The 21,014-nt window shown below is 44.9% G+C and overlaps 1 protein-coding gene across 10 annotated transcripts in view; it reads left to right on the top strand.

The window, feature by feature from the left end:
• Window positions 1-21,014, top strand: part of PDE1C (phosphodiesterase 1C) — a 445,397-nt gene that overhangs the window by 10,876 nt on the left and 413,507 nt on the right. For 9 of the 10 annotated variants that reach the window (XM_067562461.1, XM_067562459.1, XM_067562458.1 and 6 more), the window contains exon 1: window positions 11,717-11,973. The exons of the other annotated variant lie outside the window; for it this stretch is intronic. In XM_067562461.1, coding sequence (XP_067418562.1) covers window positions 11,889-11,973 — 85 coding nt within the window. In that variant the 5' untranslated portion in view covers window positions 11,717-11,888. Of the gene's footprint in view, window positions 1-11,716; window positions 11,974-21,014 lie in introns of those variants that run through there. 10 annotated transcript variants of the gene reach the window in all.

The raw sequence follows: 21,014 nt of genomic DNA, 5'->3' as shown, positions 1-21,014 counted from the left end.
GCCATTTATGCCCATTTGGTGACAATTGATATTGGAAGTATATCTCACACCATAGTTTGTCACTACTGAAGCTAGAGATGAGCCCACTTATACCGGGATGCATTTAGGTAAATTTGGAGCACCAGCTGGCTATGTGACTGTTTACAGACAATCTAGAGTCAGTATGTTTCTAAACATAACAAGTCTCCATTAGATATGGACCTGCACAAAATGGCTTAGATTAAATCCAGACTATGATTAATTTAATCAGTTTTCTTTTTCATGTGCACAGAATTTGGCACGTGCATTTGCATTTTTTCTGTGGTGTGATGTCATTTTAAAGTACATGAAATAACTATACACAATGCAAAATATAAAATAGTCTAAGCAAAGAGAACATTTCAGTACTTTGGAGGATATTCTATTTATTTTCATTTCGTAAAGGAGAAGATGGTGAGGCTTGTAATAAGTGAAAAGCATCAGAACAACTGAGAATTAAAAAACTCATATGGCCTTTTGGTTGTCTTGACTAAAAATAATTAAAATCTAATGGATATTCCTGACAGTGACAATGCCCTGATAAAATTGTCCTAGCATCCTGATGGTTGTACTTCTAGGAACAATAAAACATAGAAGCTTTCAGGCTAGAATACCACCATTTTTATATCTAATTTAAAGTATGTGACCACATTTTACTTTTTGAAAATTAAAATATTAAACATTTACAGGGATTTCAACTTCATTTCTTTCAAGTGAAACTGGATAATAACATATTTCCTGGCTGTGAATGACTGACTCATTTTAGCCAGTCCTTAATTGCCAGGAAATGACTGACATTAAGATTTACATTTTAAAAATATCTGTGAATTTTGGGTCCCCATTTAGGGACACCTAGAGCCAGATTTACAGACATGCTGAGCACCCAGAGCTATCGCTGAAATCAAATGAGTTGTAGATTCTAGGTGCCACCTAGAAATCTTGAAAATCAAGCCGCAGGTGTCTCAGGTACCCAAAAAGAATGGACGCTTCTGCAAATGGAGGCACAAACTCCTTGGGCTTGATTCTAATCTCATTTACGCAATTGTACTTCCCATTGTAACACCACTAACTTCCATAGTGTTACCACATAGCTGGGTAAATCTGTAGTAAGAACCACACTCATTATTGCTATTGTAAGATATGAATACATTAAGAGTTGACACAATAAAGGTATAGCCAATTATTAATAGTATAAAGAATAAAAACTGGGAGGATGAATCTTGATCCCAGTGAAATCTGTGCGAGTTTAACCATTGACTCTTGTGGGGCCAGGATTTCACCCAAGTTCTGATTTTTTCCATTTCTCACAATACAAGAAACAAGGGACATCCAATGAAAATAGGCAACACATTTAAACTGAAAAAAGGGAATATCTTTAGACACATCTTTACCTTTATGAATTTATGGGACTCACTCACAAGATATTAAGGCAAAAAACTTAGTTGGATTCAGAAAAGGATTAGATGTTAATATGATTAAGAACAAAATATCTGTTCGAGTGATTGCTCATGTCCATTCCACTATAGGTGTGTGCACGCCTTCATGCCCGGCTACCAGAACTTTTTTCCCTTTAGCAGATCCCATTGAGCTGGCTCTGGTGCCCCCTGGAGTCCCGTGCACATGTCACGGTATGTGAGGCACTGCCGGCACTACACCTGCTCAGTTCCTTCTTTCCGCCCGTGACGGTTACTGGAACTGCCTGAACTTCCATTAAAAGCGCTTTATTCTCAGTGTTTAAGCTTTAAACTAAGATTTTTGTGTTAATTAGTTAGAGTAGTAACTGCTGTAGTGGTAGTTAGACACTTGAAGATAGTCTAGCTTAGTTTTTACCGGGAGCAGGTATGCTCTGGTGTCACGGCTTCAAGCCGTTTGCTCCAGCGGGAAGGCTTTCCTGTTAACAGACCCCCACTGCCTGAAGCGTGGGGGGGAAGCTCTTCATAAGTAAGAGAACGGATCGTAAGGCTTTCAGACCTCCGGAAAATCCACCTGAAAGCCTGGCTCACAGAGCCCCAAGCCGGCTCCGAGCCAACCGCTTCGCTGAGGTATCCAGCGTGCTGCCGGTGCACAGAGCACTGTCGGCACCGACCCAGCTCGGCACCATGGAGACAGAAGCACTCGGACTCCCCACCACCGTCGGAGCAGACGGGGTGGAGCACCAATCCACACTGTGGTCAGATCACGGGGACCCGCTGCCAGAGACCGCGTCTCCAGCCAGGGAGCCTCCCCTGAGTCGAGGAGTGGGGGAGTCCCTCGGCACCTACCGGCACTGTTGACTTTGGTAGCCAAAGGGTGGCAAGAGCTTTGTTGGCCTTGCATACGCCGGCGCCACCCATACCTCCATGAGAGAGAAGGGGCTGTTGCTAAGGGGAAGCCTGCACTGGGACCCCCTGGATGGCTCAGAAGATCCCCGGTACGGGGAGGAAGATCTCCTGCAGACTGGTTTCCTTGGGTAGAGCAGGAATACTTCCCTACAGTCATCCTAGGTCACGGTTGCCGGACCGACCTGCATCGAGGCGGAGAGTGAGGTCACCCGCCTGACACCGATCTTGACCCCCAGCACCGGGTGAGGTCCATCCCACCGCTCCGGCACCGAAGAGTTTGCCAGCAAGTACACGGTGCTGATCCTGGTCACCGGAGACAGTCTCGGTACCGAGGAGCTGGGCAGTGCAGAACCCGAATGCCGGAGATGGACTCAGCACCGAGGAGTTTGCCGGGCGGCGCAGAACCCGGTAGCCAAGACAGGCTCGGCATCAAGGAGTTCGACCCCCGCACCGAGGCAAAGCCCGGGTGCCGGAGATAGCCTCGGCACCGAGGTCTCGCCCCGTACCAAGGCTGCGCCTGTTCAGCTGACAGAGACGGACTCGGCACCGAGGAGCTCGCCCTGCACTGAAGCCGGGCAGAGTTGGTCGCTGGAGCTTGACTCGGTGCCGAGATGCATGCAGAGTGCAAAAAGTCCTCTGTGCAGGGATCACCCCAGCTTGCCAAAGCGTGGTCCGTACACCTGCTCTGGCCACGGCACCCACGATGAACCTGGTAGTCGAGGTGATCGTCGCCGAGGGGTCACTTTCTGGAGCGACAGTACCGCACAGTAAGAGGCTTTGGGCAGCCCCAGTAGTGGTCTGTCAACGGTGCCTCAGTGTCCCTTTGGGGATGCAGTTCCTGGGGGAGCACCCATCAACGAAGGTGCCAGAACCCCAAGCAGATGGCTTCAAAGGCAATGGTCATCCCAATGACTATATGGGGGCCTAAGCGGTTTCCCAAGGAGGGACGGGACCACGGTCCGTCAACCCCTCAGGGATGCAGTAAGAGCCTCAAGTACAAGGACACCATGCGCCCTCGGATGACAACTCGGTCCCACAGTGGGGGTCTGTGGGGACCGCCTGTGGGCGGAAAGAGGGGCTGCGACCTGCAGCCCCCACCCTCTCCCTTCCCCACCAGATGAAGCACACTCCCGAGCCCTGGTTGTTTCTAGGGCACACCAGGAACTGATCAGGAGGTGGCCTCCACCTGGGGGCTGGAGACAAAAGAGCAAAAGGGCGTCAGACAACCTTTAATATGCTACCAAGGGGCTCCACAGAGTGGTAGCCGCCCTGGCCTTCAGAGGGGCGCCCAACATAGTGAGGGTCTTGTTGCAAAACTCCCTCCTCCATATCCCGCTGCCTAAATGAGCCGTGAAAAGTATTACGTCCAGCCAAGGGGTTTGAATACTGTTCACCACCCTGCCCTGGGTCCCTGGTGGTGGTTGTTGCCAGCCACAGGGATAGGTGGGGTAGACGAGTTCTACTCCAGACAACAAGGGCGACTGCAAGCCAGACTTGTTTAGGAAAACTTTATTCAATAGCAGTACCAGCAAGTGGAAGGTGAGCCCCTCGGGGGACTCAGGGAGCCAGCCACTTTGCTGAGGCTCTGCCAGGCAGCAGACCCTGAGCCTATAGGCCATTGCAGAGCCGGGTACCGTGGGAGCTAGAGCAGTGCTCCTGCCACCCTCAGTTGCTGCCTATTCGGTGGGCAGAGCCATTCCCTCCACCATCGGCATGCCCAGAGGTTAGTGGCTGCAATCCCAGGCTATCCTGAAAAGGTCCAGCAGCCCATCAGGGGCTCTTCTAAGGACGGGTCAGCCTTCTCTTTGTTCGCATAGAGGCAGAGCTGCATGGTCTCAGGGACTCCTAGACCATGCTCCATTTCCTGGGGTGCTACGTGCCACAGACCTTCAGGTGTCAGGCAGGTCTCCAGGGACAGCAGCAGTGGAGGTGCCAGCTACGGCCGTCCCATGACCTACGGGCAAGGGGACAGAGTCGGGGGTCTACGAGATACCATCCACCTGGTAGCTGAACTTTGTGACTTTGTCCTGACCCACAACTACTTCAGATTTGGAGGCAATCTATACGTTCAAGTCAGTGGCACAGCTATGGGCACCCACATGGCCCCACAGTATGCCAACATTTTTATGGCTGACCTAGAACACCGCTTCCTCAGAACTCGTCCCCAAGCACCTCTCCTTTACCTACGTTACATTGATGACATTTTCATCATCTGGACCCACGGAAAAGTGTCTCTCGAAGAATTCCACCAGGATTTCAATAATTTCCACCCCACTATCAACTTTCTGAACCAGTCCACACAAGAAATCCACTTCCTGGACACTACAATACAAATAAAGGATGGTCACATTAATACCACCCTATACCGAAAACCAACTGCCCGTAATACATATCTTCATGCCTCCAGCTTCCACCTTGGACACATTACATGATCCATTGTCTACAGCCAAGCCCTAAGATACAACCGGATTTGCTCCGATCCCTCAGACAGAGATAAACACCTACAGGATCTCCATAAAACATTCTTAAAACTACAATACCCACCTGGAGAGGTGAAGAAACAAATTAACAGAGCCAGACGGGTACCCACAAGTCACCTACTACAGGACAGACCCAACAAAGAAAACAACAGAACACCACTGGCCATCACCTACAGCTCCCAGCTAAAATCTCTCCAACACATCATTAAGGATCTACAACCTGTCCTCGCAGATGATCCCTCACTCGCTCAAGCTGTGGGAGGCAGGCCTATCTTTGCTTACAGACAGCCCTCCAACCTGAAGCAAATACTCACCAGCAACCGTACACCATACAACAAGAACACTAACTCAGGAACCGATCCCTGCAACAAACCCCATTGCCAGCTCTGCCCACACATTGACTCTAGTGACACCATAACAGGTCCTAACCACATCAGTCACACCATCATGAGCTCATTCACCTGCACATCCACTAAAGTTATATATGCCATCATGTGCCAGCAATGCCCCTCTGCCATGTACATTGGCCAGACCGGACTGTCACTACGCAAAAGAATAAATTGACACAAATCAGACATAAAAAATGGTAACCTCCATAAACCAGTAGGAGAGCACTTCAATCTCCCAGGACACTCTGTAGCTGACTTGAAAGTTGCCATACTTCTACAAAAAAAAACTTCAAAAACAGACTTCAGCGAGAAGCTGCAGAGTTGGAAGTCATATGGAAACTTGACACAATCAAACTGGGTCGGAATAGGGACTTGGAATGGTTATCTCATTACAAGAAGTAATTGGCACTGTTCGCACACACTCACCTTCTAATCAATGGTTGTGAATAGGCCTCATCTACTCTAACTGAATGGACTTTGCTAACACCTACCCTCCCCATTGTTGTTTGTTACTCTTGGATGTATATATATACACCCCCTATCTGATTTCTATTTCTTGCATCTGACAAAGTGGGTTGCAGCCCACGAAAGCTTATGCCTGCGGAAATTAAATTTGTTAGTCTTTAAAGTGCTACAAGACTCTCGTTGTGTTTTCATCCACCTTGACTGGCTCCTTAGGCCTCAGTAAAGGTCCTCTCAGCTATGGGGCAACTGGAAAGGCCCTTCTGCTGGTGAACGTAAGGGCAGCGCCCTAGCCTATACCCTCCTTTAGGCGTGGGTGAGCTGGAAGGCCTTCGGCCGACTGGGCCCCTGAGATAGCTCAGCGAGCTAGGGCCTCCGGTCGTCTCCTCCCCCCCAGCCCTCGACACATCCCTCTTCCTCCCTCTCAGTGGCAATTCCACATCCAAGAGGTCGAGGCCGCCTCAGCCAGGAGCAGCAGGAGAGGTCCCACAGGCGATTGCGGAAGAGGTCCTACTCGAGGTACTTCCTCATTGTCCCTCCCTCCCCCCCAGAGAAGAAGGGGGATTTGAGGACAGTGACAGACCTAGGTCATTGCACAGATACAAAACAAGGGGCTCAAGTCTTGCATGGTCCCCCCCCCAGTTCTAGTAGTGGGAGCAGGAGCCCCGTATGCTGCCTGGATGTCAGGGACGCCCATCCTCAAAGGTTCCTCCACTTCGAAAGAGTGACTCCCTCTAACGCTTTACAGCTTACCCTGTAGTCTGTTACTTGGCCGATGGTGTTTACTGAAGGCCTGGCAGGAGTAGCTGTGCACTTGATGGTGCTTAGTCTGCCCAGACAGGCTCAGGTCCCAAGCCCAGAGCAGGTGAGCCGGTCGGGCGTCTCTTGCGACCGGTGGGGTCCTGCTGGTAAACGCACAAAGCTCACATTAACTCAGGTGCAACCTCCAGAATGCATGGGCGTGACCAGTTGCTTCCCAGACCAGACCTTCTTGCCCCAGCCCTGCTGTGGGACAGACTTCCTTAGGATAGACCGCATGCACAAACGCCCTACGACAACAGCCAAAGGTTGCCGACAGCAAATAGGGCAGAGGGTGGCCTGCACCTATGTGGTGAGGATAGCTAGCCTGATGCTTAGGCTGCTTCAGTCACGGCCCCGGGATACAGTCTGATCAGGCAGCTCATTCACCGAGGGGCTATGATTCCCCCCGCCCCCCGACAGCAGCAACCCCTAGCCTCCTGAGTCTGGTGAACGACTCCTCAGGATGGGTGAAGGGGCGTTCCGTTCAAGGAACAGGCTCCTTCAATTACCTTGATAGAAGCCACATCGAGCAAAGGGTACAGTGCCGTATCAGCGCTCACCTCGGCTTACAAGGCGTCTGGCCAAGGAAGGAAGAAGACCCGCGAAACGCTCACAGGGCTTGTGGAAGGTCCCCCCGCTTTATCGAAAGCAGGGAGGTACAGGTGCTGTCAGTCAGTGTAGCGACCATGTACTACACTGACAGGCAGCTGGAGCCCATTCATCAGCCTTATGAAGGGAACCTATCCGTCCTTGGGACCTGGCGGTGATCACCTTCCAGGGGCGAGGAACGGTGAGGCGGACCGTGTCAAGGGGTCGCTCTTCCTCACCATGAGGGGTCTCTGCGCCTACTAAGAGCATCTATGACGGTCTAGAAGGGGGTTTCCCCAAAGGGAATCAGCCTGTATCAGTCTGCAGCATGAAGTGTCCAGGGTGCTGCTCCCTCCATGGTCAAGGGGCAGCGGCGCTCGCCAACACCATTTGTCCGTAGCGATCAGAGACTTTTATATTCGCTCTCCCACCCTCCCCTCCTGCATACAGTCCTGCTCAACTAGAAAGGACTAATCAGATGCCATCCCAATTGTTCCAGCTGGCCACGCCAGCCCGGGTTCAACATGCTGCTGGATTTCTCGATCGCCTGCCTCAGGAGCCTCCGAGCCAGCGCAATTCCAGCTCCCAGGATCATGGTCACTTGTGGTGCCCAGACCTGGATCCCCGACACCTCGGGAGTGATAGATCGGTGGCCGAGAGGCAGTGAGCGAACCACTCAGAACAAGCCCAGTGTGTACTAATGGGTAGCAGGAAACCCTCCACGCAGGACGTGTCCTGGGTTAAGTGGAAGTGGCTGTTGCCTGCCAGGAGCAGTCCCGAGATACTCTACCCGGCCTCTCACCAGGGGAGGCAATCCGGGAAATACTTGCCACAGCTAAAGCTCCAGGGACCAACTGTGGCCTCCCTCAAGCCCCACCTGGCAGCCATATCAGCCGCACATCAGCCGCTGGAAGGGAGATTGCGGTCCTCCAGTTAGATGGTGGTTCGGTCCCTGAAGGGGATGGGAGGCTCTATACATAGGCCTGTGACCCAGTGCTTAGCTGGGATCTCGACCTGGTCCTTCCTGGCCCACGGCTCCCCAGAACCCAGGGTGTCATGCCCTCTACTCTAGCCTTCCAGGAAGGTGGCCTCCCTGGGGGTATTTACCTCAGCAAGAAAGGTCTCCATGATCAGGGCCCTGACCCCAGAGCTCCTCCCTCATACTGTAGTCTATAAGATAAGGTTCAGTGAGACTGCACGGGGGTGGTTGCCCAGTATCATTGGACCAATCATATATTCTCCCCAGGTTTCCCCGGTTCGGAGGAGAGGAGAAGGCAGCACTCACTAAAATGCAAGTGGGGCTCTGGCTTCTATATCAGAGGTACGAGACCGTTCCGGAGAGTGACGCAGCTCTTCATAGCAGCTTCCGACCAGATGAAAGCTTCACCGGTCTCCGGCCGCTGCGATTTCCTTGTGAATAATTTCCTGCATCACGTTTGTCCACAAGCAGGTGAAGGTACTGCTTCCGGAAGCCACAGCTCACCCAACAGAGCTCAAGCTCCATCCACAGCCTTCCTAGCAGAAATACTAGGGCGGGGCATCTGCAAAACAGCTGCCAGGCTGGCGGTACATACCTTCACGTCCCACCACGCCTCTGTCCAAGGTGCGGGAAGTAGTGGGCTTCAGCAGAGCTGGGCTGCAGGCAGCTCACCGCTAACTCCGGCCCACCTCCAAGATACTGCTTGTTAGTCACCTATAGTGGAATAGACCTGAGCAATTACTCAAAGAAGAAAACAAGGTTACTTACCAGTAACTGATGTTCTTCGAGATATGTTGCTGATGTCCATTCCACAACCCACCCCCCATGCCCGCCGCCGGAGTTGGCAGAAAGAAGGGACTGAGGGGGCGTAGCGCCGGCAGTGCCTCATATATCGTGGCATGTGCGTGGGACTCCAGGGGCCACCAGAGGTGGCCCTACGGGATCTGCTAAGGGGAAAAATGTTCCGGTAGCCGTGCACGGAGGCCTGCACACACCTATATTGGAATGGACATGAGCAACACATCTCAAAGAACATCAGTTACTGGTAAGTAACCTTGTTTTACTGTAGCTAGGACAAAAATTTATAATGGATATAAAACCATAAACTAACTTGCTTGGGGCTAAGACAATTGCATAATTGTCTGTTCTGGGATTTTTTTTTACAACTTCCTATGAAGCAGCTGGTACTGGCAACTGATGCAGAATGATATATTGGATGGATCAATGGTTTGATCTGAGATGATTTTTCATTTTAATATACTTCCTATATATATATATATACAACTCCTTCCTCCCTCAAAAAAAGAAAGGAGGGAAAAAGTAATTTGCTTTTTGTGTCCGCATGTTAAATGTTGTCATGGATACAATGTGCTGTTTACAGCAATAATAATAAATATTTGACGTTCACGCAATGCTTTTCATTGCAAAGTGTTTCACAAACTCTATACAGGGAGCACTTCACATAACGATGAATTGCAGCCACAGCAATGGTTTTAACAGCATATATCAACACTACCCAACGGTTTAGTATAGGAAGTGAAAAATATTATGCCCCAAGTGAAACTGGAGGTATTGTATAGGAAGGCAGAATGTGATCGCCAGGACTGAAATCAAGGGAGGAGCTGAAAGGCACTAATTCTGCAAGGTGCAAAGAATCAAATGGGATCAAGCATAAAGTAACCAATACAGTACCATAACCAATAGGAAAGCAGATTTACACTTTTACCTTTCCCATTAGATACATTTAACTTTGTGCATTCTGGTTCTTGTATTCTGAGTCATTCTTTAAGCCTTTGCTTTCTTAGGCGGCACATTAGTGCTGATGTAGGTGTATGACCTAAATAACCAGTGATAGAGAAAATTATTCTAGAGAGACAGAATTTTAAACTAGTTCTCTTTTTACATTGTTCATGAGGTAGTTAAATGAGGGGGTCTACTAAATTATCACTTAAAAGCCTTTCTTGCAGTGGCCACATTTTACAAAGATAGATTTTAAAAATTGCTTGTTTTACACTTGTAACTGTGGCTGCAAATAATTGCATGTGCAGTTGATGTAAGTTTCATGTATAAGTACTTATTATTTAATACTTATAGCGCTGTATTATCAAGAAACCCAGTAAGGATCTGGGTCCCATTCCTGTAAAATGGGTAAGAGACAGCCTCTTCTCTGATGAACTTAGTCTAAGAAAACAAGTGACATATAAAAGATGGAGACATCTCAGACATCTGAATTACCATAGTTGAATTACCATACCATAGATTCAAAATCATGGCCCCAGTCATTTGTATCTGCAAAATTTCTGGCCCCAAAATGGAGGCCTGTTTAATATTGGGCTGAAAACTTGGCCCACAGAATTCATTTAACATTCAAATTAGTTGTAAATGTTGTTTACAAAGAATTACTTTACTACACTGGGCTAGATTTAACACAGCATAAGTAGACATTTCCAATGACTGAAGTAGAACTGTGGTCACAGATAGTGGTATATTTGAGCAACTCCTTCTACAAGGTCAGAAATCAGGACTGGGAGTAAGGACTTGCATAGCTCCAAACTTTAACCTGCTTCCAGATTTTGCTAGGAATCTAACCTGGTTTCACTTTTTATACCTGAAACTGACCAGGTTTGCTTATGTTTGCAAATCTTTTGGCACAGTTTACCCAAACTTTGTGTGAAGTTGAGCTGAGTTATTATTTTGGTTGGAAACCTTCCAACACTTAGTGAGTCCATGTGGAGTCCATCCAAAGCTACGCAAAGTTTGGTGAATTTAACTGAGCTTTCTTATAGTTTAGAACCTGAGAAATCCAAGCACTTTGGGGCTGGGAATCAATGATGAGGCCATAGAAGAAAAGGTTTGCAAGAATGTGTGTGAACTGAAACCACCATGTACAGCTCTGGCCAGGCCATCTGCCTGGTATTTCTGGTCTTCCAGTAACTGGCTACGTGAACATCATGGAGTTTCTTAACTGCTCTGCTTTAGTTTGCCCATGCATAAAATGGCAGTAATGCCTATTTGTTTCACCAGAATATTGCAAAGCTTGATTAATATTGTCAAAGTGCTTAGAGATCCTTGGACAAAAGTGCTTAGTGCAATATATTATTCTTGTGGTAGCAACTGCTGAGGAAAGGCAGAGCCTGGAGATTTTTCAGTTTTTTCACAGGTTTTGCTGGATTTTTTCATTTTCACTGATCATTTACTTTTAGTATCATCTCATAGTTGTCTGCTGTAATGGTTAAATTACAGCCAGTATATGTATTTTCAAAGATCTACAACCGGTATAAGAAACCGATTATTGATAATGCATTATAAGTATGTGTTTTCATTTTACTCTGAGTGGGATTAAAACACCCGTGTTGTCCAAGAGCATCGGGCTGGAATTTGAGCACTATAATTTGCTGCACATCTGAAGCCTCCATAAACTAGGAGAGTTATAAAGGCAGGGGTTTAAGTACTGCATGGAATACAAGGAGTTTAAATGTTTAGATTCCAGCAGAATTTAACACTTCAGGTTATTTTAATTGTATACTGAATTCCTACCTAGAAATTTGACAATTGACTTCTTGACTCAAGAGTGTTACACTCATTGACTATTGGGTTCGGATCCAAGAGCCTCTAACCAGTTAAACTCTGAGTAGGTATGTCGGTAACACGCCAGCGGCAGTTTTAGGGGGTGGAGAATACTGCTCGGTGCATGTCTCTCGGATTCAGCTCTCTGCGCGAGGAGATGTGTGAAGTCGGGTGTGAGTGCTGCCACAGGCAGATATACAAGGGCAGCTAATTGCTAGCTCAGAAGCTCTGATTCAACGAGGGGAGAGCTGCTGCTGCTGCTGGCGTGCAAACTGGCAGGATCATGACAGAGCCAAGCAGCAGAAAAGAAGGATTTAAAAAATGCCGGAGTGCCACTTTCAGCATTGATGGCTTCAGCTTTACAATTGGTGAGGCGTTTTGTTTTATTTCATGGTTTTATTTCCCTCTCTCCCCCTTCTAGCTTTCTTTGTATAAATATTAGGCACAGCATGAGGAGACCGTTTGTTCACCTATGCTTTTTGAAATGCATAGATGTCCTGTAACTTTTGCTTTGGCTTGTGTCTAACTGTTTTCTTTCTTTTCTTCTGTAGAAAAAACTTGCCTTCAACAAGTAGCTGCTCTAAACCCTCTTTTTTCTGTGTTTTTGGCATTGTTTAATTTAGAGATTTGCACAACTTTTGTTTTGGAGCCTTATCTCAGGAAAGCCTGCGTTTTAGGATTACCTGCTTCTAACTTGCTTGATGCATTTCCTTCCGACAAACCCAGTAACATACGCACTGGAAGCTTGGGGTTTGTTTTTATTATTTCTTTGCTCTTTTAGTAAGCTTTCAAAATCCCATGACCATGTACTGTTTTCTAGCTCGAGTAGAAACATGTAATCTCTTTTACATAAAAAGAAAAAAATGCTGGAATTGGAAAGTGCACCGGGAGAGGTTTGAAGTGTTTGTTTCTGGTGCAATTGTTTGCAAAAAGAATGGATTTGGTGCTTTATGTTGGGAAGGAAGAAAAAGCGAGCCTTCTCAAAGCTACAGGTGTCTGCAGATTTTGGTGGTGGTGGTGAGGCTCGCTGTGCAAAGGTTCGGTGCTGAAAGCAGTCTGAGCAGGCTGTTCTTTCAAAATTGTACCTCTCTCTGGGCTGCATTATGCAAATCCCTGTATATCTCAAAAACAAAACAGGTCACTATGCTGATATTTTTTTTGTAATCCAAGCGGGAACTTTGGATAACTTGTTTGGCAAAAGCCATCACTGTATGTACAATATATATCTTTTAGAGATCGACTCAGATTCTGTTCTCTTGCTCTAGTGAAGTCAGTGGAGGTATTCTGGATTTACACTGGTGTAATTGAGCCCAGAATTTCATTCTGTAATGATGGATGCAAACTTCTTGTTGGATGTGAGAACTTCCCTCTCCTGTCTTCAGAGCCTCTGTCTTGTGTAATACCTTTTGCAACTGCTAAAACCTAAACTTTCTGGGAGAACTATTTAAAGTTAGAGGATGCACTGCAGGAAAATATTTTCATATAGTAGTGTGTTAATGTTCATACAGCACTTTGAAGTGGAAAACTACAACACAAATGCTATGTCTTATTTTTATTTTACTTTTATTATGGAGAGGTGGTAGCCATACTTAAGTTTCATCAAGATTCCATTAGAAAGCCCTATTTAACAGTCTGTATCTTTATTAATAGGGTTATTGGTGTCACTTTTCATCACTCTGTGGCAGTTTGGGGGACAAGCATTCCCATGGTGCTGTTCTCTGTTGGGTTTAGGAAGGACAGAGCACTAGGTTAGACAACAAAGTATTTGTGTGTGTGCTTAATTTTATTAATACATATTTAGAACCAACAAGATTTCTGTTTTGACTATTTATCTTTTATTACTATGTATGCTGGTGAAAACTGAACCAGATTTTGCATCAATGGACCTGGATTTACCATTCCAACTTCTTGGGGTTTTTTAAGGCAGTTGTCTTATCTTCTGGATGTTTTCCTCCGGATTTATTCAGAAAGGGTACATAAGGAAAACAACTAACCATTTGCATGTTATTGTTCATGTAGCATGTAGAAATAGAAAATGACAAGTATGTTTAAAAAAGAGGTGTGACATGACAAATGTACATTGATTTGACACATACATTTGTGATAACTTTGCAAACATGCTCCCTAAGATTATCAGATAGTACACAAAGGATTCTTGAGTGATCAACTGTGTTGGTTTCTGTACTGAAGAGAGTGAATATTTCTTAGTGATCACATGCCAACTAAAAAGATGACGAATGGGGTTAAATTTAGTATTTCCTTCTTTTAATTGGAAGGGAATTCTGCCTAGGTATTTATGACTAGGTTTTCAAAGAGTCAGAGTGGGTCCTTGGAAATGCTGAGCTCCCACAACTTCTATTGGGGTTAACAGAAATTGTGGGAACTCAGAGGATCAGGAACTAATATAGTGACAATATCAAGCTGAAAGCGCTCTGTGCTGCGCTGGAATTCTGTGTAAAATGACGTGCATTTTAATCTATCTATGCATTTAACTGCTGTCTTCCAGCAAGGACCTGATTTATTGTGCGGCTGTTTGCTTAATGATGATTTACAGTTAGACTTTATGACTTTTTTTTTTTTTTTTTTTTAAAGAAGGATTTGGGCCTTATTGAAGATGTGTGTGGGATGCTAGAATTCTACAGTAGGGGAGATTGCGGAATTGCCTTTTCCTCCCAACTGTCTTTTCCTTGGCTCCAAGCATTTATGCTACCCTTATAGCTCCATGATTCTGGTGCTGGTCAGTGTCATAATATAAGTTAGAGCAAGTTCAAGGTTGCTGTAATTTTCACCCCCTGGTACTGGTGGCCCAAAGAGGCAGTTCCAGTAGCTGGGAATATCAAGGAAACAGACTGTGACTATGTCCTTTTCTCCCAGCAACAGCCGTTATGACTGGGGCTGTGAGGAGTCAGGGGATAGTGCTCTTCACCAGCTGGAGACTTCCTGGGTAGTCACTTAAGTTGGGTTTATGGTCCCTTTGCACTAGTGGAGTTATACAAAAGGACTGTAGGGGCCTATTAATCAAGCCTCTTGATTTCGGTGGGGCCACTGAGGATAAATCTGCCCAGTAGTAAGTGTTTGTAGGATCAGGCTGTATATTAGAATACACTGTTTATCACAATCTAAAGCTTCTGAGACCTTTGTTTGACTCCTCTCTCCATCTGGACATTTCACAGTCTAAGAAGTTTTTGCATGGAGGGAGTGTTGTTAGATTTGAATTCTTCCAAAAGGTAAATTCTCTCCAATTTCCCAGTTAAGAAATAAACAAATCAGAGTGCAAATGAAGGTTTAAAAGACTAGCAATGATGAAAACACTGTGCCTGTTTCTTGCCTTGCACCCTGTCTTGTCACGCTGGTGTATGAATGTAGAACTCTGCTGTATCAGAATGCCAGGGTTTCATACCTACTGTATCTGGTAAAATTGACTAAACAAACATGCAAGGAAATGAAGAATCAGACCCACTGTCCTTCAACTTGAGAAGATTGTAAACAAAAATGTCAAGTTTATATTTTCCTGTGATTAAGAGCCAGCTGAATTATAGCTAACTTTAACTCCTTGCTTGTCCTATCCAGAAGTGTTTGAATAACACTTAGTGTCCTAGCCATAGGAGTCTAATTTATTGTATAGAATATAATTATAACTTTTAGAATTAACTGAGTAGGTTGTGAATGCTACTGTAACTCAACATTATTAAAGGGGGAATACTGAACTGAAAGAAATGGTTTTATAGGTCTGATTCATAACAGTATTGTCCACCATGTATGAGATCTTGCAGCAAAGATTCTTTCAGTTCCACTGCCGTTAAAAATGACACCACCAACATTTTGTATGCAGGGCTCCAGTTAAAATAAATGGGAGCTTTGTGTCTAGATCAATGATAGTTTCAGTCCAGTTTATTCCTAAACTCTTTCCTTTGTGTCTTCAAAGTTTATGATTTTGTGGTTTATTGACTGAACCCTATTTTAGTGGTAAATTTCAAGTGGTGACCCAGGGAAATGTATTCATGAAATTCATACATACACAGACACAATGTTCTTATTAGGTCACTGCAGAAATTTACTTTGGTAATCTATCTTGTGCTTTGGTTATATAAATGTTCTGACTTGTGAAGATATGTGCACTGTTTATTTAAATCTGTCATATGACTACAGGCAGGAGTGGGGCTGGAGAAGCTTTGAGGTAGAGGTTCTACAGTGAAGCAATGTGTGTTGTAGCTTTATTAAAATAAGGAAAACTGCTTTACCCCTAAAGTTCCTTGTTGGAAGAAAATGATTCTGTGTTCCCTGACATTTTCACTTGACAGGCTCTCAGCAGAAGTCCCAATATTTAAACTAGCTGACATGTATGGTTCAGATTTTTTTCCCCAAAGAAGGATATGGACAATAAGGCATCAAATGAGTTAAAAAGATATGAAGTTTGTACTGTACATATTTTGCTTTCAATTGAAAGACTGTCTTTACAGTAGCAACTCTTCGTACTGTGGTGTGTATATAGCTAGATAAGTTGTTTTTGTGTATTGTAACTTTAAATTTTTAGTTGTTCTTCTGATAGTAGCTGCCATCTTGTAATCTGATCAGATGCAGCCTGCTACAGAGGAGACGCCCACACTGTACTCTTTCATAGAGGTTTTACTTTTGTTCAATTCTTTTTCTCTTAACGTAGAATAAATGTCAATCTGACTGACAGTACATAATTGTTCTTTGTGAACAGGAAATTATAACAATATTGCGCACATGTTCTCAGGAGTCCCTTTTCTTCAATTTTTTTTGGAGGGGAAACAATGTAATATCATATTGAAACCCTGGGGGAGAAGGGTAGGGAATCTAAATTTATCTCTCTTGTAATGAGGTTGCATTTTTTTCATGATCGTCACAATGCCAATGAGAAGTTCCAGAGGGGAGCTGTGTTAGTCTGTATACAGCATCCTGCATCTGACGAAGTGGGTTGCAGCCCACGAAAGCTTATGCCCGCAGAAATTTGTTAGTCTTTAACAAAGATTCCCTTCAGCTTCTTAAGAAGTGTAATGCTAACTCCAGGGGATTCCTTGATCATCTGCAATAGCTTTTAGAAGAGGTACTGTTGGTGGAAAAACATCTTTGCAGTTGTGATGGTATGGGTGCATCGCCCCCACAGCTGTACTGTGCTGCTAGTGTATGCTTCTCTTCTTTAAAGAGCCATGTTAGTTCATTAGGATGACACCTGGAATCAGCACTGCACTTCCCAATTACAAGGAGCTAACAACTGTCCCACTACCTATGTATTAACCTAATCTAGTGGCTTTTCAGATTTTTCCTTCTGTGGATTGCTGTGAAAGAGAATGATCGCTCTTTGGAGGCCAGGATGAAAAGTATTTGGTGAGCTTAGTCCACATCCTAGTAGCCAGGTGTCCAATGTCAGGAAAAACAATATAATTGGTACCACTATTGGCAGAGAAGTCAAAGAGCCTGAAGTACATTTTCACATCTGGAAGTGGTTCTTCCAAGTCCAGACTGAACTCTAGTTTGGGGTAGTGTGAAAAAATCTTTACTCGCATATGCATATGCTGTTTCTGTTCTGCAGATAGAAAACTTCGGTCAGTGGAGATTTCAGTCAGCATTTTTCACCAGTACTAAGTTTTTTATATGAGTTTTTAAAAAGCCCGTCTACCCCAAGGCAGACCTTTTCTACTTCATTCACTCCTCTGGTGATGCAACTAAAAGAGTTCTGCTTATCCCTCTGTATTTTGATAGAGAAGAACTCATTAATTATTGTCATGTTTATGATCAAGTATCTTGCCACCTGAACCAGTAGTGCTGGGAATGTCATAGTAACCTAGTGATATGATACAAAGTTATGTCTTTATTTTAATTATTTTATTAAATTATTTGCCAGTACACTCTGAAACCAATACAGATGCAATATGATATAAAGAAAGGAAAGACGAAAAAGTAAAAAGAAAACTGACAACAAATTTATTGTATGCAGTATTGTAGCTATGTCTGTCCCAAGAAATTAGAGACAATGTGGGTGAGGTAATATCTTTTATTGGACCAACGTCTGATAGTCAGAGAGACAAGCTTTTGACCTTATACAGAGCTCTTCTATGTAACCAGAACCTGAACCAGACCTGAAGAAGAGCTGTGTGTAAGTTCAAAAGCTTGTCTCTCTGACTATCAGAAGTTGGTCCAATAAATTACCTCACCCGCCTTATGTTTCTAATAAATATATTGTGAAACAAGAAGCTTAAAAAGGTGTAAGTTGCTATTTCCTTTGTTCCCAAACTACACAGCCAGACTCAAACCCGTCTGGTATATCTGTTTGCTATGCATGAAATTCACTTCACTTCCATGGACCTTGAGTGATCAGAATTTATGTGGGTGATGTGTAGACATGCACTGGCCCTCTGCACAGTGGTGAATTGCACCCTGATGCAATAATAAGCAACGTGAATTCCTGTTATGATTAGCTCTTTTATGTCTTTGCTGTTGTGGCTCCTGCATGGGGAATGAATGTTTGATAAGGGGCTCTTCGATCTAGCAGAGCACAGTGTAATACAATCTAATGGAGAGAAGGTGTAAATTTTTAACAGTGAGAGTAATTGACCATTGAAACAATTTTCCAAAGGTCATGGTGGATTCTCCATCATGGGCAATTTTTTAAATCAAGATTGGATGTTTTTCTAAACGACATGCTCTAGGAATTATTTTGGGGAAGTTCTATATGCAGGAGGTCACATTAGATGATCACAATGGTCCCTTCTGGCCTTGGAATATATGAATCTATATGTGAGAGAGGGATTTCAGTGGGAGTTGAGGGACTTCACATTTCATAGGTGTGTGCAGCACTTTACAGGATGGAGCACTACATGAGCTTTACTAGAAAAGACTCTACAGTATTAGTGCTTCCATTGCAAAGGCCTGGCAATCCTTTAGTGGCGTTATAACGATTTACACCAAGTGAGGATCGAGCTGCCTCTTGGACTAGACCTGCTGTTTGTTGCTTTGCCCCATGGTATGTATCTTGGCACACAAGTAAAAAGTCAGTGTCCTGGGCTGACCTCTTGTATGTCAAAATAATTCTGAGTGAAAGATCATTGCCAGTTCTGAGGCCAAATTGAGTGGAGTTGAAACTGGATCAGATTAATGCTGTGGCACCACCAGATGGGTCACTTAAAAAGTGTTTTTTTCTGTTAATTTCATTTCTAAGGGAAGCTGGAATTGTAAAACCTTTGCACTATGTTTTGACATGTGAGAGTAGTCCAAATGTGGAGGATAATACTGCCCTTGCATATAGGAAAATAAGCTCGTAAGCTTTTAGAAGAGGAGAGGTGATAGTGGATAAAATCATTATTGTCACTTCTAAGATTATTCCTCTGATACATCATATAATTTTTTTGAATTTTGACTTCTGAGGCAAATCCTTCTCTCAGCTTTCTAGGTACATAACATCATCACCACTGTGTTTCAACTGCTTTATCTATCTTACTGTAGTATCTGAGCATGTGATGGTGTGTACACCCCAGACTGGCAGCAAAAGGGTTAATGGGAGCCTGAAGGCTCAATTAGACCACTTAATGATAGATGGAGGGTGTGTAGACTCAATTTATCATCAAACCCTGCTGAGGAGGAGCTGGTTTTCATCATAAAGGAAGGAATTGAGAAGAATAGTGAGGAGAGACACTCAGGAGGGTGGAGAACTAAGAGAAAAGAGGTCTGGGGCTCCCGCTTTCTGGGAAGGGAAGTATGGGGAAGCTAACCCTGTGGGGGGGCCCTAAAACCAGGGTAAGACTCCAGGGATGTAACCCCCTGGGTCAGGGTTCCATAAGAGAACCCAGAGGGACAAAAAACTCAGGCCCAGAGTGAGCAGAGTAAGTTCTGTGTGGTTTTGTTTTGTTTTATTTCTGCTGGGGCAGTTGGGAAGAAACCCAAGAACCTGGTACCCTGAAAGAAGAGTGGGATTAAAGAGGAGCCCCGGGGGCAATGGGAAGAGACACTGTATGAATGACTAGAAGTGTTGTGTTGGAAACTTTATGTGGGACATTATTACCCTGACAGGGGTGAGACTGTAAATGACTTCACCAGAGGGCCAATTGACTAGAAGAAACAAATCAGCACAGGGCCTGAATGTTTGTCAGAAAAAAGCCACCGAGGGGAAGGTGCTGCAGTGCTGCGCCCAGCCATGAGGGGGCATGTCAGCTGATGAGTCACTCTTCAACAGAGCACCTCACATTCTTTAATGTATTTATCCTTACAACACCCTTGTGAAGTGGGGGAAGTGCAATTATCCCCATTTTACAGATGGGAACCTGAGGCACAGACAGACTAAATGACTTGCCCAAGGTTACACAGGAAGTTTGCAGCGGAGTGGGGAATTGAGCCCATGTCTCCCAAGTCCTAGACTAGCATCCCAACCATTGGATCATCCTTTCCTTAGGGAGAGGATTCAGAGAGGCACACACGGCTCATGGGTGTGTATGAACCACAGAGCAGTGCTCTAGTATGGCTGCCTCTGGCGGCAGAGATGGGTTATTTTGGGGCATAGCCAATGGGATTGTGCCTCTCTGCCCTTTATGTATGGGGTTGGAGTGGGGAGCACTGTGACAGGCTGCATTGATGCTTTACAGTCCTGGGGAAGGGAAAATCCTTCTGCGAGCCCTGTTTACTTAAGCTTTATCCAGGGATCAATGAGACTTTTAGCTGAGTAACAGCTGCAAGTTTCAGCCTGGAGAAGCTAAACTCAATACCAATCAAATAGTCAATGTTTAGTGTCTGCCTAACAAAATTATCCTGTTGGTTCGCACTTCACAGTCACTAGTCTCATTAAATCCCTTGACCTGAAAATAATTTAAAATTACCACTTAAGATCTGTAGTATTACAAAATACTTTTTTTTCAAAAACTTTAAAATCATAAATAAATACAACGTAAAACAGTTCAAACTGAGTTCCTTCTCTACTTGACAAAACTCGAGCTCAGGTGCCAGTATTACCCTGATAGCACCTAAAATTCAGGGGTATCACTTACTGTTGCAGGAGAATCATAGAAGCCTGAACTCCAATCTCACCAGTTTAGGAAAAGCATTTAAGTTCACCTCTTAGAATGTTTTTATTGAGCTGACTTAGGCTTTGTCTACACTACCACTTACATCACTAAGGATGTGAAAAAACATCCCCCTAAGGGACATAAGTTAGACTGACATAAGTGCTGGTGTGGACAGTGCTATGTCAGCGGGAGAGCTTTTCCCTCTCACATAGCTACCACCGCTTGTTGGGAGTGGATTAGTTATGTTGATGGGAGAGCTCTTTTCCATTGGCATAGAGCAGCTACACAGAAGATCTTACAGTAATGCAGCTGCATTGGTACATCTGCACCGCTGCAAGCTTTCCTAGTGTAGACATAGCCTTAGTCAGGGTTATCTCATTGCAGGACAAAAG

This window comes from Emydura macquarii, unplaced genomic scaffold, assembly GCF_026122565.2.
Source record: "Emydura macquarii macquarii isolate MOO-44397 ecotype Brisbane River unplaced genomic scaffold, CSIRO-AGI_Emac_v2 contig_2432, whole genome shotgun sequence".
Taxonomy (NCBI): Eukaryota; Metazoa; Chordata; order Testudines; family Chelidae; genus Emydura; species Emydura macquarii.
The sequence above is the reverse complement of the archived record's forward strand: the minus strand, read 5'-3'. Positions and strand labels throughout refer to the sequence as shown.